The following is a 15,287-nucleotide window of genomic DNA, read 5'->3' as shown; positions in this document are numbered from 1 at the left end:
GCCTATCAGCCTTACTTTTGAACAGATGCTATTTATATAATTTTAGATTAAGTCAAATATGATTAATGACATTTAATATTATTTTTGCATCTAATTCAATCAAACATAGTAAATATAACAAATATATAGCTTTTTTTAGATAACTCTATTCTTATAATTATGTCAAAAAATTCAGAGCTTTATATTGAAATTTTATAGTTTTTATTAATCAAAATAATAGAAGTTGAATATAAAGAAGTATTAAAAGAAAAAGTATTAACTTTTATGATATTTAATAACTGTTTAAGCTTAAATTACTAAATAATATACATTCTATTTTTAAGTTATATTTTTTAAGCTTTTTATCTAAAGAAAAGACTATTTACTAAGTACTATAATATTGATAAAGACATATATATTGATTAATTGATTTTTTATATCAAACAGTATATGATATAGCTATTTTTCTATCAATTCTTTTAAAATTTTTTTTGCAAACTTTATGGACTTATATTCTATTAATACTGTTATATTTGGGTTTAATTTTAGAAAAGAGACAAAGAAATAAAGTGAGACTTTGTATAGTGGTTTTATTGAAAAAGAAAAAGAGAAAGTTGGTATTGGTTAAGATGGTCTTCTAACTATGACAGTTACACCCTTTTTATAAGGCGTCTTTATTCTCAGATCTGTATTTATCATTGGCTTCTGAGATTAATACTGTGTTTTTGATAGGACTTGTTTTATAAAAATTTATATGACTGTCAAATACAACAAATACTAGTGTTAATTGCAATTCAGTATGTTTTTTTTAGACGTCTTTAATAATTTAGACTTCTGTAAATAAAAAATAAAAAGAAATAAAAAAAAAGATATAAAATAAAAAAGTAATTATCAGATTAAAAAGCAATCACAGTCATTTCATTTTAATAGCAAAGACTTCTTAAAGTTCAAATTAAAAATGTAAGTAATCTTGAAGACAATGTTTATTCTTTATTCAACTTTGTAATCTGTAAGTAATCTAGTATATAATATTTATCTAAAATGACTTTCTCAATTAGAAATTAAAGAAATATATTTGAATTATATTTCAAAACAATAAAAAGCTCAAAGTACACTATATTTGGTAAGGTGATAGGAGTTTAAACAAAGTTGTAGATTTTTATTAAAAGTTACTTTTTTTTTTGAAATTTACAGCAACTTTTTGGCGTTCTATATGGAGTTTACGGAGTTAGAAAGCCTAAGAAAAAGGGGTAATCCGTAACAATGTAAACAATGATTTTGTAACAATTTTGTATGCGGAGTTTATTACAATTTTAAGCAGTGAAAGTTTGTAAGAATTTTACTAGTAAAAATGTAAACACTTTAACCACGTGACGCTTTTGATTCTTCTTTATAGCTTACTAAGCATATTATACTTTCTTCTTACTCTTACTTTTACTCTTATATTATATTATTATAAAGTACAAAATGCCTAGACACACTGTTACCCCTGAAGAAAGGGCTGAAAGAAGACGAAGATACATGAGAGAATACCAGCGTAATCGTTGGCAATCATTGCAAGTGGAAACATCAGAAACAGAAACACAACAACGGAATTCAATGTCTCAAGCAGAGTATATGTGAGAGTATCGGTGGAATCGCCTGCGAACTGCAGAAATGGAAGTGATAGCAACAGTAGAAGCAGAGAATATTAGTAATTCTCATGCAGAATATATGCGGGAGTATCAACGCAGATGCCGACTTACAGCTGAAATAGAAGTAGTTCAGGCAGAAGTAGTGAGAGCACAAGTAATTCAAGCAGAAGTAGTGGGAACAGAAGTAGTGGAGACAGAAGCGGCAGAGACAGAAGAGGAGAACCATAATTCTCGAGCAGAATATATGCGCGAGCATAGACGTAGTAGACAAAGTAGAGCTATTGAAGAGAATGAGCGAGTAGTAAGAAGGCGTAGACTGAATGACGTTGGCACAAATAATTGGAGTAGTATACAAAGAAAGTATGAATCAACAATCAGAGAGGGTCCTACATGCATATGTGGATGTTGTGGAGGCCTTTTCTTTCAAAAAGATATATCTTCAGTAAAAAGAACCGCTCTTACAGGCAATTGAGGTTGTTCACAAGATATTGTTGAGAAAACTTTTTGGGCAATTGACAATCATAAGATACCAAGCACTTTCGTTGGTGAAGATATTATAGACAATATTCCACTATGTCCTACCTGTAAAACATCACTTAAGAAAAAAACACTTCCAACTCTTGCTCTCTCTAATGGTCTCCACTTTCCTGATCATGTCGTTTGTCTAGACGACCTGACAAGATTAGAAGAAAGACTTGTTGCACCTCGACACGTTTTCCAGTCTATATGGATACACAAAGGACTAACTGGGCAGTATAGAAGTAAAGGCGGTATTATCAACGTACCTGTTAATGTTGATACAACGGTTTCATTACTTCCTCGTAATCTTGATGACTCAAATACAATTCACTTGAGTTTAGCTCGTAGGATGCGTTATATCAAAGACTATATCAGAGGAAATATAAGTCCCGCTAAAGTTTGGAGAGCAGCACTATTTCTACAGTCAACAACACTCTATCAAGAGTATAATATCTCCTTGAGTGATAATTGGGTACAAGAGGTTGCCAATAATGATACTGAAAACGTAGAAGAGGTTGATAGGGTTGAAGACTTTGAAGGAAATGAAGAAAGTAGTACCGAACACGAATCAATAAACTCTAGTGAGCAGGAAATGGCTATAGTTTCAGATCATGAAGCTCTCAGACTTTCGCCTGGAGATGGAAGAATCCCTTTATCTATTTTGACTGATAAAGACAGCGACTTTTTGGCTTTTCCTCAAATCTTCTGTGGCCAGCAATTATCTACTGATACTCTGACATACTCTTTCCTGACAAAGTCCATTGCAAGGAGATTCGATCGTAGAGCAGCACAAAGAGTAGAGTATATACTGTATATGGACAGAAAAAATCAAATAATCAGAATGTGCAATAACCTAAATACAGTTCGGAAGAAAACAAAACTTTCCAACAATGTACCATACGTTGCATCCAACTTCTTAAATAATGACAGTATTGATGGATTGCTCAGTAAAGACCAGGCTTATAAGACATTTAGTGGTATCCGTTCTACTGCAGAATATTGGAAAAACGAGAAGAAAAATCTTTTGGCAATGGTTAGACAATTTGGTATCCCAACAATTTTTGTAACTCTATCTGCAGCAGAAGCAAGTTGGTCTGAGCTATTATGCATATTAAAACTTGTAACTGATGGAGTTGCTATTACAGAAGAACAGGCGGAGCAAATGACATATGATGAAAAAGCCAAACTGATTCAGCAAGACCCAATAACATGTGTACAATACTTTGACTATCGATTTAGACAGCTGAAGAAAACATGGAAAGCACCATATGGGCCTTTTGGAAATCATTCCATTAATGAATATTACTTCCGAATAGAATTCCAGCATAGAGGCTTGCCTCATGTTCATATGCTTGTATGGCTTGAGGGCGCTCCAAAGTACGAACCTGACCAACAGACAGACGAATCTGTTCATAAGGATATGAAAAGAAAAATCTGTGAATTTGTTGATAGTATGATTACTTGTAAGAGACAATGGGGTGAAATACCGCATCATCAACAGGAATATCGCTGTAATGAGGACACCTGGAAAGAATCGCTGAAAAGGCAATGTCATATGCACATATCTACTTGCCAAAGAAAAAGAAACAATATTACAATTTGCAGATTTAATATTCCATTTTATCCTATGGACAGAACTCGGATATTATGCCCAATAACTGAAAACGAAGGTCTATCAGAAACTACGATTACCAAATTAAAGCAAAATATGACTCGCATCAAAGGATATCTCCAAGAATATTATGAAGCTCTTCAAACGTCAGCCATGAGTTTTGATGGTTTCTTAATAGCTGTTGATATCACATCTATTGATGAATACATACTGTCTATCCACAATACTCTTAAAATGAATAAAATCATAATAAAACGACAACTGAACGAAGTCATGATAAATAATTATAACGAAAAAATTTTCAGTATGTTCAGATCAAATATGGATATTCAATTCATTCTCGATCCATATGCTTGCTGCGCATATGTAGTTGACTATATAAACAAGGCTGATAGAGGCTTAAGTAAGACGCTTGAAGAAATTTACAATAAGCACAAAGATGACAGTAGCTTGACACCTTTTAATATGATGAGATCACTTGCTGTGACCTATTACAATGCTAGTGAGATATCTGCTCAAGAAGCAGCATACAACTTACTACGAATTCGAATGTCAGAAGCGAGCACAGCTACAGTATTTATACCAACAAGCAGACCAGAAAACTGACTTCACATATTAAAGAAGCAATCTGAACTTGTAGCAATGGATCCCAATTCTACCAGCTGCTTTGAACCAGGATTAATTGAGCATTACATTTGTAGGCCCCAAGATTTGGAGAATTTGACCTTGGCACAGTTTGCTGCTTATTTTGAGTTTTCAAAAAAGCAACCATCAAGAAATACTGCAACTAATTATATCGATCACAATGACATAAATGATGATACTTATTATGAGCCCATAGAAGACCAAGAAGACCATATTCAACAGAATAATAACAAAAACACACTTTATGGAGAGCCAGGCCAAGTGTATTGTCTTTTGGAAAACCAAGGCTACATTAGAAAAAGAACTAAGCCGCGTGTCCTACGTTACTACAAGTTTAATATTGATCAAGATGCTGACGAGTACTTTCGTTGCTTATTGATGCTGTTCAAAAGTTGGAGAAATGAAGAAGACCTTTTAAGTATCAACTGCGAGGAAGTTTTTCTAGAGAATTTTGAGACTATTCTGCTAGCAAAAAAAGAATTTTGTCAGGTTAACGATGATGTACTAGAAGGTTATTTTGAAATGGCTTCACTTGAACATAGTAACATGGATACAGAAAGAGAAGATGAACCCATTGGAAACACAGATACCCTAGCCCCACCTATTGCTGAAAACAATTTCAGACGTTACACACTAGATATTGATGACAATGAAGAAGGAGAGTATCACAGAACAACAGATTTAACAATCGAATTAAATCCAAATGGAGCTACACAGAACAATCGATTAACCTACCTTGAAAAAATCAATATTCCAAAGTGGTTAAATAATACTGAATATCAAGAGCTTTTATCAATGCTGAACTTGCAGCAGAGACAATACTTGTACCATGTTACTGATCATATTCGTAACAGCAACAGCTCTATATCTGATCAACAACATACACTGTTTTATCATTTTGTAACGGGAGGAGCCGGCACTGGAAAAAGTCTATTGATAAAAGTACTTTATCAAAGTCTTGTCCATGAGTTTGACAAAACAAGAGAAAGAGATATGAGCACACCATCCGTACTTCTTTGTGCTCCAACGGGAAAGGCTGCTTTCAACATATCTGCTCAAACTTTGCACAATGCCTTCCATCTTCCTGTCACACAACGTGGAAGAGAAGGTCTTTCCTCACTCTCATCTGACGTCTCCCATTCAATGGGTGTTGCACTTGCAGACCTGAAAGTGGTTATTATTGACGAAATCAGTATGGTAGGAGAGACACTATTTGGATGGGTTGATCGAAGACTTCGAGATATTTTTGATAGATCAGTTCCTTTTGGTGGAAAATCAGTTATTGTATTTGGTGACTTCCTACAACTTCCACCAGTTGGGGACACATCACTTTACAGCACCAGCCATGCAAGAGATACAAATCCATTTGTATCCTTATTTGGGTACAAGATCTGGGATTTGTTTAAAGTTCATAAATTAACGGAGATAATGCGACAAAGAGACAATGTTCCATTTGCAGTAGCCTTAAACAACATGGCAATTGGGTCAATGACTGAAGGCAATATTCATATCCTCCAAAGTCGAGTGGCTTCAATAACTCCTGAAGATGCAATGGAAATTAGTACTGGCAGAAGAACATTACCTTCAAGCCTTGTAGCTCAAGAAAACAATTTATCTGAAAGCAGTAACCAAAAGCCGATATATCTGTTTAACACAAATGCATACGTTCAGCAAACAAACCAACACATACTTACCAGCTTAAATACTGAAGGTGCAATCTCCAAATCCTTTGACCGAGTAACTGGACATTGCAGGGATAGCACTGCTATTCAAAGACTCATACATTCTGCCGATGATCATGCAAAGCAATCCGATGTTCAGGGTCTGATAAAAACGCTTTTGCTAAAAATAAGTGGAAAATATATGATGACTGCAAACCTAGATACAGCAGATGGACTTGTCAATGGTGCAACTGGAATCTTGGAGAGGATTGATTATGACCAAAATATTGTACCAGACAGCACTGCCTCTGAAACATCTACTTCTACAGTTTTAAGAAAGCCATTAAGATTGTGGATTAGGTTTGATGATGAAAGAAGTGGGAAGCAGTTGAGGAGACAGCAACAAAGAATTCGATGTAGTCTTGGGATTTCAGACGATCTGACAATGATAGAACCACACTGTAACATAATTTGCAGAAATATCAAAAGTCAGATACATCTAACCCGTACACAATTCCCAATTGTTCCAGCTGAAGCACTCACTGTACACAAGTCACAGGGAGGCACATATAAATCAGTTGTTGTATTTGACCATGGATCACACAGAATGTCTCGATCACTCCTATATGTTGCATGTTCTAGAGCTACTTCTGCAGAAGGTTTAAAGTTAATATGCAAGGGTAACAGATTTGTTCTGCCTGGACCAATAGCAGAAGATCGAAACAATCAATTGAAAAATGAGCTCATTAGACAGCAGACAATACAGTTGGGATTATCATTTAGTCAACTACAAAAGGAAGAAAGAAGTGATTATATACAGCTAATTTCACATAATGTGCAAAGCTTGAGGGCACATATAAACCAGATAACCAGCAATCAAGTATACTTAACATCTGATATTATTCTTTGCAATGAAACTTGGACACTGCCTAATAATGAAGAATATGATATTCCAAACTTCACCATGATATCTCGCATAGATAGCCATTCAACCAATGCACAAGTTTCTGGTTCTTGCTGCTATATTCGTAGCTCTCTTTTACCTAGTACGAACAACTCAAACGACGATTCTTTGGTTTATACAACCAGTTCCAGAATGTCCATTGATGAAGCAGGTGGATCAACAAGCATATCATTATTTATATTAAGCAGCAGCTTATATTGCAGCATATATGTATCCCCACTATGCCAGCTAAATACCTTGATGGAAGCACTAGAATTTGTTGTTAGTCATACGTATATGCATATAACCATTGCTGGTGACTTTAATGTTGATTTCACAAAAGAATCGATCAAGAAAATGACGTTACTTCAATTTATGAATAACAGAAATATGACTACTACGCTCCCTAACACTATTCAATCAACAACAAGCCAGAATACTCTCATTGACAACATCTTTTCAACTATGCCAGTGCTGGATTCAGGAAGATACATATCTTTGACCAGTTATCATTCTCCTTTGTGGGCAAAATTTATGTAAATTATGCTAATTATTTTATACTATTCTTTATGCTTTTATTTTTTACTTATTTACGTAATTATATTTACATGCCTACTTCTCTATGTTTTCTGTTCTCTATGCTTCATGTTTTTTTATACAAATAAAACCAAAATAAAGTCACACAAGAAAAAAGAGAAAACCGAGTATATCGGAATATAGAACGCCTTACTTGATATAGACTTTGGTCTAAGCCGAGATGGTTTTCTATAGTGATATATGCATGTTTTATATTGAATTGACAAAAACAAATTACAGATTTAACAGCAGTTTATGCACTACAGTGGAGAAAATAGTAACATATTACTACTTTGGTAACATAACTGCCATTTTTTACTTAATAGAAAATGGTAGTTATGACTCTGTATAAGACCAAAACAGGCATGCTTACCATTTTTTCATATCATAAAATGGCAGTTATCTATTATATAAAAAGCCAAATCAGATACTTTTACCATTTTTTCAAAAAAAAATCAAGCGTCCTTCCATTCCTTTATTACATTCTTTCTTTTATTCTATTGCTTTCAGTTCCAGCACAACCTCTTGTTTTTTCTTTGCAGCTTGAACAGAATGATCTGTTTTTTATTATACAGTATTGAATCGGGCATAATTGAATTGAATCTTTATTTTAATACATGTTTTATTAAATGAAAATGATGATAATAATAATAATAATAATAATAATAATAATAATAGTAATAATAATAAGGAAAAAACAATTCCATTGGCCACTTGCAATAAAAAATGGTTCTGTTTAGCTACTGCAAAACATATGCAGTAAAACACTACTATTCAAATTGTATTTCATAAACTTTGGGTATTCTAATATATCTTAGATAGCACTTATTATGTTTTACTAATTTCTACAAATATATCAATATTAGAGAAAAAACTTAAAATAAATAAATAGATATAATATTATTATAATGCTTACCTTTATATAATATACTTGCTTGTTCAGTAAAACAAGCATTTACTCTAATATATATATATATATATTAAAGAATGTATTAATATTTAAGATCTACATATAAGAAAAGCAATAAAACATGAGCACTATAGAAAGTTATTATTGTAGAAGAAAACAAACTTGAGCAAAGATTCAAGTCATGTAACATACAGCTAATTCAAATCTAATTGATACAACCAGAATGAGCATCTTGTTAGAAAGCTCAAAGTGTCTATTCTACTCAGTATACTTACAATTAATAGAACGTCTCCCAAGTATAATATATCAGTACAAAAATATTACTATTAATTTTTTTCTAAAAAAAAGGCTATATACTATTTCCTTTTATATTTAAATGTAATGGAATATAGATGCTGTACATTAGCTTCAAATTCTTGTAATCACAACAATAGCAATTATTTGAAAGAGATCAATAAATTTTTTATATGAAAGAAAAACGAAAAAAAACGTAAAAAGACAAATGACAAGATAAGAAAAAAAATGCACTAAAGACAGACTAAAAAAATCAAACTCAGCCAATCACAGCAGCCAAACTACAGTCTTCTGCTTCTCTTGCGAGCAGGCTTGACACTTGCTGTGGGTGGAGAAGACCTACATAAAAGAGTAAGAAGTTTATATTAGTTTTGTATTAACAGCATATGAGAAAAAGCAACAATGATAATTTACAGTACATATGTCATTACAGGCAGCTCAACATCACCAGTTTCTGACATATCAGGAGAAGAAAGCAAAGAATCACTTATGTTTTGCTGTATTTATAGCAAAATAAAAGAAAATGATGTTAATTAAAGTTGACAATATATAGATTTGTTAATTGATGAACTTACTTTGTTCTTCTCTATCATTCTTCTCTTGTGCATCCAATTGTTGCTCTTGAAGCTTTCTCGGAGAAGACTTCTTGCATATCACATTGTTTTACATTGGTAGATGTGCAATTCATCATTCTTTGCCAACCTCTCCAAGTATATCATATACTATTCCCTGTTTTTCTCTGGAATATTCTTCCATTATTTTGAGGCCGCAGAATAATCTTTGTCAATGATATCATGCTTTACCATATGATTTAATGTTTTGAGATGCAGTATTTTTACTATCAAATCATGGTCTCTAAGAGGGACTAATAGGGGCAAAGACTGCCCTTGCGGAACGTCTTTGCAGTGCGCCTTTCAGTCCTGCTTGTGAAGAATCTGAAGCAACAGATTGTATTTTTGTGCTTTGTTTTTTCCTTTGAACTCACTGCCAGTATTGATCACTCACTTACCAAGCTGATCAGGGTACTCTGTGAGCTGGGCTCTTTTCACAGACTCAGGAATGTGCTCAAGAGCTACAAAAAATGTATCACAATATTAATAAAATAAATAAACATCTAAGTACAGAATATATATATCTTATAACTCTGCTCAATAATGCTTTGTTGCATTGTAGCTTGATCTTCCGCACTGACTGCTGGCGCAAATTGATTGCTGAATTGGCTTTGAAGCTTGTGTAATGTTTGTTTGATTTCAGCAAGATCAATCTCAAACTTTTGAATTGACTTGAGAAGAGTTATGTTAATATTGGACATGTTTAAGTTTTTTTTAGCTATAAGCAGTGAGTTGAAAAGAAAAGCTGATAGTTTGAACAAGCAAAATAAGAGCGATTTGAGTTTGAGAAAGGCAACGATTTATTACAAGAAATTGATAGCTATTTATATGAAAAAGATACAGACATATGTATAAACAAAACATATAGAAGAAGGGATGCTTATGCACTTGTATGTACCTGTCTGCACCTGTCTACAGTAGCTCATGTGAACATGACACAGTCTTTTTATGTCAACACAATAAAACTGTAAGAAATATAAAGATAAAATGAATTAGACTTTAAATCAATATTATATGTATAGATGTTCATACTTTGCACTGTCTACATATTAAATGTTTTAAAGTATATAATATCATAATATAACTTTATACATATTGCAGATATAGTATGCAATTTTGTTAAAGTTCTCAATGGTTAAATTTGTACCAGTTAAAATAATAACTTTAAATATACTCTACAGTAGCTATATAACATTTGAACATCATATAGTTAATTAACCCCTTTTTATCAACATTAAAGTAAATGTTAAGATACCCAAGTCCATATTATACTTATTAGCATTATTGACTAAAACATGTTTTGATTGATGTTGTCATGGAAGGTAAAAATAATTTTAACTGTCATTACTATTATTTACCAAGGGGCATTTTTGATTAAAAGTGTACATTTTTGAAAAAGGTGTGCTTTCACTCACATTAACACTTTCAATCAACACCCCTTTCGATCAGTAACGTTTATCTTGATGATGTCAGTAAAACAGTATCAGACTATAGCACTCATTATCTATATCTATTTTTTTAAGTTTTATACATAAACAAGAAAATAATGCTATTAGCTAAATATATTTTTACTATCTCAAAAATACTTTTAGTACAACACAGATAATATAAATATGTCTTTTCTACCAATGCATTTAGACAGTACTATTTTTTTTAACTGTTAATTATTAGAAGGCTGTTTTCTTTACTTTTGGTATTAGAGAGTAATTGATAATTTATTTAAAAAAAAACATAAAGTATTTGGTCGTTAATTATCCTAAATATATATATATCTCTTTATAAAGCCCAAAGAATATCTAATCGCTCACAAGTAAAGAGTACGTGTCTGTTTCACTGGTAATATTTTAATGACACCCCCTTGTCAACCAAGAAGTATTTTAACTTACATCATAATTATTAATGAAGAAGAATGATTCCAACCACGAGAACTATTTACTGACAGGTGTCTCACCTAGTATTGACATTACTGTAATCATTACTATATTATCATTATGAGAGAAAAAAAGAAAAAGAGCAGCAAAAATTTTGCTTAAAAAATAAAGAGTATATAAAGATGTCTTTTACATTTAATGAATAGCACCAAAATTTTCTTTGCAGTTTTATTTTATATATTACATATGTACCAACCCAACCAATATGTCTTCTTCCAACGTCAGCCAGCAGACAGATATAATATCTACATAGCAATACCAATGTGATCATTGTGTTTTGTTTTTTGATAACTACCAGAAGCTGCAAAACCACAAGAGAATTCACAAAGGAGATTTAGCAACAATGACTGAAATTGACCAGTTTATTCCGAATGATGTTGACATGTACCATGTCAAAAATGATACTAGTAATAATGATGAATCTGTTAGTAATGCAGGTAATGAAAAGAGCTGTAAGTGTATTATTTATTTTCCAATTACTAAATAATGTATTACACAATATACTATTGAGTCTATGGAGCTTAATAATACTATTTCATATAAGTGCGCATGTAATTTTGAGGACAGCGAGGGTGAAGCTCACATTTATGACAGCAGCCAAATCAGTACAAATACTTTTACAAAGGCCGAGTTGATGAGTATTCATCTGTCTCAATTGATGCTACAGCATAGAATTGCTAGAGCAGCATATAAAGACATTTTTCAATTTATAAACACTGCCATCCAAGACCATGATGATATAATGATGGCTAAAATATTATATTTTCTGTTACCTTATACTTTAATTCCAGATCACTAACATGTAGTGATATTGTTTTTTTTGAACCTAGGGCTAAGATCAGTTATGGCAAAACTGTTGATGCTTTGCTCAAGTCATAGTCAAGTGTTAAGGGCCATGAGTATGATGTCTGTTCTAGTGGTTGCCAATTATATGACATTAATGATAACCAGAAATCTTGTGTTGACTGCAGCAAACCGCAATACAAGACTGATCCCAAGCAAAGTCAGACACCAGCCACCAGTATGAAGCTAATGTCAGTTGGGGATATGTTTTCTCAAATATTGGCAGATCCAGCCACAAGAGAACTCCTCCGTTACAGAGCAAACCGGGAATCTGTAGCTGGTCAGCTAAGCAACATTTTTGATGGTGACAATTATAAGCAGTTGGTACAGCAGGGTCTGTTCTCCAATCCTGATGATATTGCCATTGAGCTTTATACCAATGGGTTTGCCAATGAAAAGAAAGGCAAAAACTCATATACCATCATCCATTGCATAATATTCAACCTAGACCCATCCATCAGATAATTAATTAATTTATTACTATTTCTTATTATTATTACAATTTTTTTAAAGAAAATTACTAATAAAATACTTAGATATACCAACAAATACCTTTTTCAACTGACAATCTTGCCTGGCCTCAAGAAGTCAACTTATTTGAACTCCTTTCTTATACCCATCATCAATGAATTGTGAGATCTTGAGGCATATGTCTTGGCTGTCAAGCGCAATGGAGTAGAGCTTTGCAGATCCAAGGTCTATCTGTTGCTTGCTTCTGGCGATATTCCAGCTGTAGCTGATATGGCCCACATTGGTTCCCATACAAGTTTATTTGGTTGCTGTTTTTGCAACAAAAGGCAAATGCCCTACTAACAGACGGCATGGCATGTACTTTGATGACATTTCCGTCTGGTTAAGACCTTTGGAAGACTTCAAAGTAGGCAACCCTGTAAGTATGCAAATGTTGAATTAGCTATTTTTTATACTAAATAACTGCTTATAATAGTCCAAGAACATATATCAGCCAAGCATATATACTCAACTCCCAACCTTCTCTGAATCATTTTTTTTATATTAGATGAACTTTATTTAATTGCAAGAGGAATTGGGAAGCTTGTATATGACCTGCTTATTACTACCCTCACAAAGGAAACGAAATTTTATTATACCCATCCAGAAAATACCTTTAATACTACTGAATACTCTTTTCATATACCAAGAGCAGACCTTGTAACAATTGAAAACTATATCACCAGCTCACAAAAATATATACCCACCTCATTTCAAGGCAGTTTTGACAACATATTTGTCAAGATCGATGGTACTTGCACTATGGCTAAGAAAGTGGCAACATTTTACAACTTTGGTAGCAGAACTGCCATTTTTTACATAATAAAAATGACAGATTTGACTCTGTATAACGCGATTAAAGGCATAGTTGCCACTTTTTTTTAAAAAAAGACTGAGATTCATTTGTTTTTTTTTTGGTTTTTTTTGCTCCACTGTATCCAATACCAGTATATCCCCTTGCTTTATTTTTGCCATATTAAACGAACCATTTATTGAATTGAATTGAAATGAATTGGAATGAATTGAATAGAATAACACTGGAAAAATGACCTGACATACGTATGTGTAAAGGCGTAGTTACTCAGGTGTCAAGACGAGGTTTAACATTGAGTCCAGATACATATCACCATGTAACAAGTTCGTCTTAGCACCATGTGCCATGACCAGCTATACACATGTGTGGGGTCAAATAAAAATGACGGGGATATAGTTCTTTAGCACTTTCGGTGAGTTGATCTGACTTGGGATATTGAAAAGAGTTTTTTGAAACCAAGGTTCTATTTTTATATGTTTTATATGGAGCTTTAAAGGTGGATAATATATTTATTTTCGATCTTGACACAGTAGTATAGTTCAACATTACACCTCTTCGTTATCTTTTATATCCAATTAAATTCAATACTTGAGCAATTCTTTGGATTCTGAACCATAGTATAGTTCAATCGTTTTTATTTTAATTTCAGAAATTGTTTTATTGGTAAAAGTTTATAATAGTATTTATTTGGAAAGAACAGAATGTTTCTAGAACTATAACAATCTTATAGTATTGATTTATTGGATATCCGTTATTGCTTCTACTGGTCTGCTTGATACTGTTTGAATAGAATAATTATCTACAGAAAAGAAATATCTGAAAATATAAAAAGAAAGCAGACTGTTTGTTGAAATACAACAGTCTTTAAGAAGCATAGAAAAATTATTAGCTGTGTGCTGGGTACTACATTTAATGTAGTATGCTTTTACATTTTGTGTACACTTTTATACTTACATTGTAAATATTGGAAAAGAGCGAGCAAAAAATAGATGTTGATATTGATAATCCATGGCGTTCCTTATGATGTCTTTCACTATAAAAACAACGAAAAACATTAATTTTTGTGAATCGAATAAAATAATAAATAATTTACATACCAGTAGCAAGAATATATATTAACAGAGATAGATTGTCTTTGTAAACACTTGATAGAACTCTAGTGAAAAATAATAATATTTTATGTTAACACATTATAATATTAATATAACTAAAATAAAAAATAAAGTAGTGATCCTTACCATGTAATGTTATTTCCAGCTGTATAATGTAAGGGAAATCAAAGATGGGATCAACAGTGTTCATCTATAATAAGACTTCATTTTAGTAAGATACATGTCAAAATAATATATATATATATACTACCTTGATGTTTTTAACCAAATTCATTTGTAGCAGTTATTCTTGATGATCAAGTCTGTAATAAAAAAAACAAGTCAGAAGGATTTTTATAGATGTCAATTTCGCAAAATATAATATTGACCTTTGTTAATCTGGACAGCGATTGTGAAATGAATGCATTTAAATGAGAGCAAACGAGTATCTATTATGATAATAAAAGAATGTATTACTTTTTATTGTTTATAAAAAAGTATTTAATAAAGAAGTATGTTACCAAAAAAAAAGCCACTAATATAATAATGACAAACGTTAGAAAAGAGGAAAGGAGCAGAAAAGAAGAAAGAAAAAGACGTAAATTTTTTTTCCGCGTTTGAAACAAAATACCAAAAAGCTTATCCAATAAACGATAGCAAAAAAAACTGAAAAGAGGTGATCAATTGAGGCCAAAAAATGTATCAAGGCCGATT

General features: G+C 32.3%; 5 protein-coding genes across 5 annotated transcripts; 3 read left to right on the top strand and 2 right to left on the bottom strand.

Annotated features, from left to right (window-relative positions):
• Positions 1 to 7,014: 7,014 nt before the first annotated feature.
• PHYBLDRAFT_165405 (hypothetical protein) lies at positions 7,015 to 7,533 on the top strand (the record flags this gene model as incomplete). The annotated part of the gene is made up of 1 exon (XM_018435230.1): positions 7,015 to 7,533. The coding sequence occupies one exon, from the start codon at positions 7,015 to 7,017 to the stop codon at positions 7,531 to 7,533; it is 519 nt and encodes a 172-aa protein (XP_018294946.1).
• Positions 7,534 to 9,628: 2,095 nt separating this feature from the next.
• Positions 9,629 to 10,085, bottom strand: PHYBLDRAFT_142409 (hypothetical protein; the record flags this gene model as incomplete). The annotated part of the gene is made up of 3 exons (XM_018430807.1): positions 9,629 to 9,708; positions 9,783 to 9,845; positions 9,917 to 10,085. The coding sequence occupies 3 exons, from the start codon at positions 10,083 to 10,085 to the stop codon at positions 9,629 to 9,631; spliced, it is 312 nt and encodes a 103-aa protein (XP_018294945.1).
• Positions 10,086 to 11,658: 1,573 nt separating this feature from the next.
• Positions 11,659 to 12,623, top strand: PHYBLDRAFT_62912 (hypothetical protein; the record flags this gene model as incomplete). Its single annotated transcript, XM_018441034.1, has 3 exons — positions 11,659 to 11,743; positions 11,764 to 11,767; positions 12,200 to 12,623. The coding sequence occupies 3 exons, from the start codon at positions 11,659 to 11,661 to the stop codon at positions 12,621 to 12,623; spliced, it is 513 nt and encodes a 170-aa protein (XP_018294944.1).
• A 361-nt stretch (positions 12,624 to 12,984) lies between these two features.
• On the top strand, positions 12,985 to 13,553 carry PHYBLDRAFT_62913 (hypothetical protein; the record flags this gene model as incomplete). Its single annotated transcript, XM_018441035.1, has 2 exons — positions 12,985 to 13,051; positions 13,177 to 13,553. 2 exons carry the CDS (start codon positions 12,985 to 12,987, stop codon positions 13,551 to 13,553), a joined length of 444 nt encoding a protein of 147 aa, XP_018294943.1.
• Positions 13,554 to 14,219: 666 nt separating this feature from the next.
• On the bottom strand, positions 14,220 to 14,868 carry PHYBLDRAFT_165401 (hypothetical protein; the record flags this gene model as incomplete). The annotated part of the gene is made up of 5 exons (XM_018435229.1): positions 14,220 to 14,298; positions 14,437 to 14,515; positions 14,580 to 14,636; positions 14,721 to 14,784; positions 14,845 to 14,868. 5 exons carry the CDS (start codon positions 14,866 to 14,868, stop codon positions 14,220 to 14,222), a joined length of 303 nt encoding a protein of 100 aa, XP_018294942.1.
• Positions 14,869 to 15,287: the final 419 nt, after the last annotated feature.

This window comes from Phycomyces blakesleeanus (assembly GCF_001638985.1).
Source record: "Phycomyces blakesleeanus NRRL 1555(-) unplaced genomic scaffold PHYBLscaffold_5, whole genome shotgun sequence".
Taxonomy (NCBI): domain Eukaryota; kingdom Fungi; phylum Mucoromycota; class Mucoromycetes; order Mucorales; family Phycomycetaceae; genus Phycomyces; species Phycomyces blakesleeanus.
This window is presented reverse-complemented; position numbering and strand designations above follow the sequence as displayed.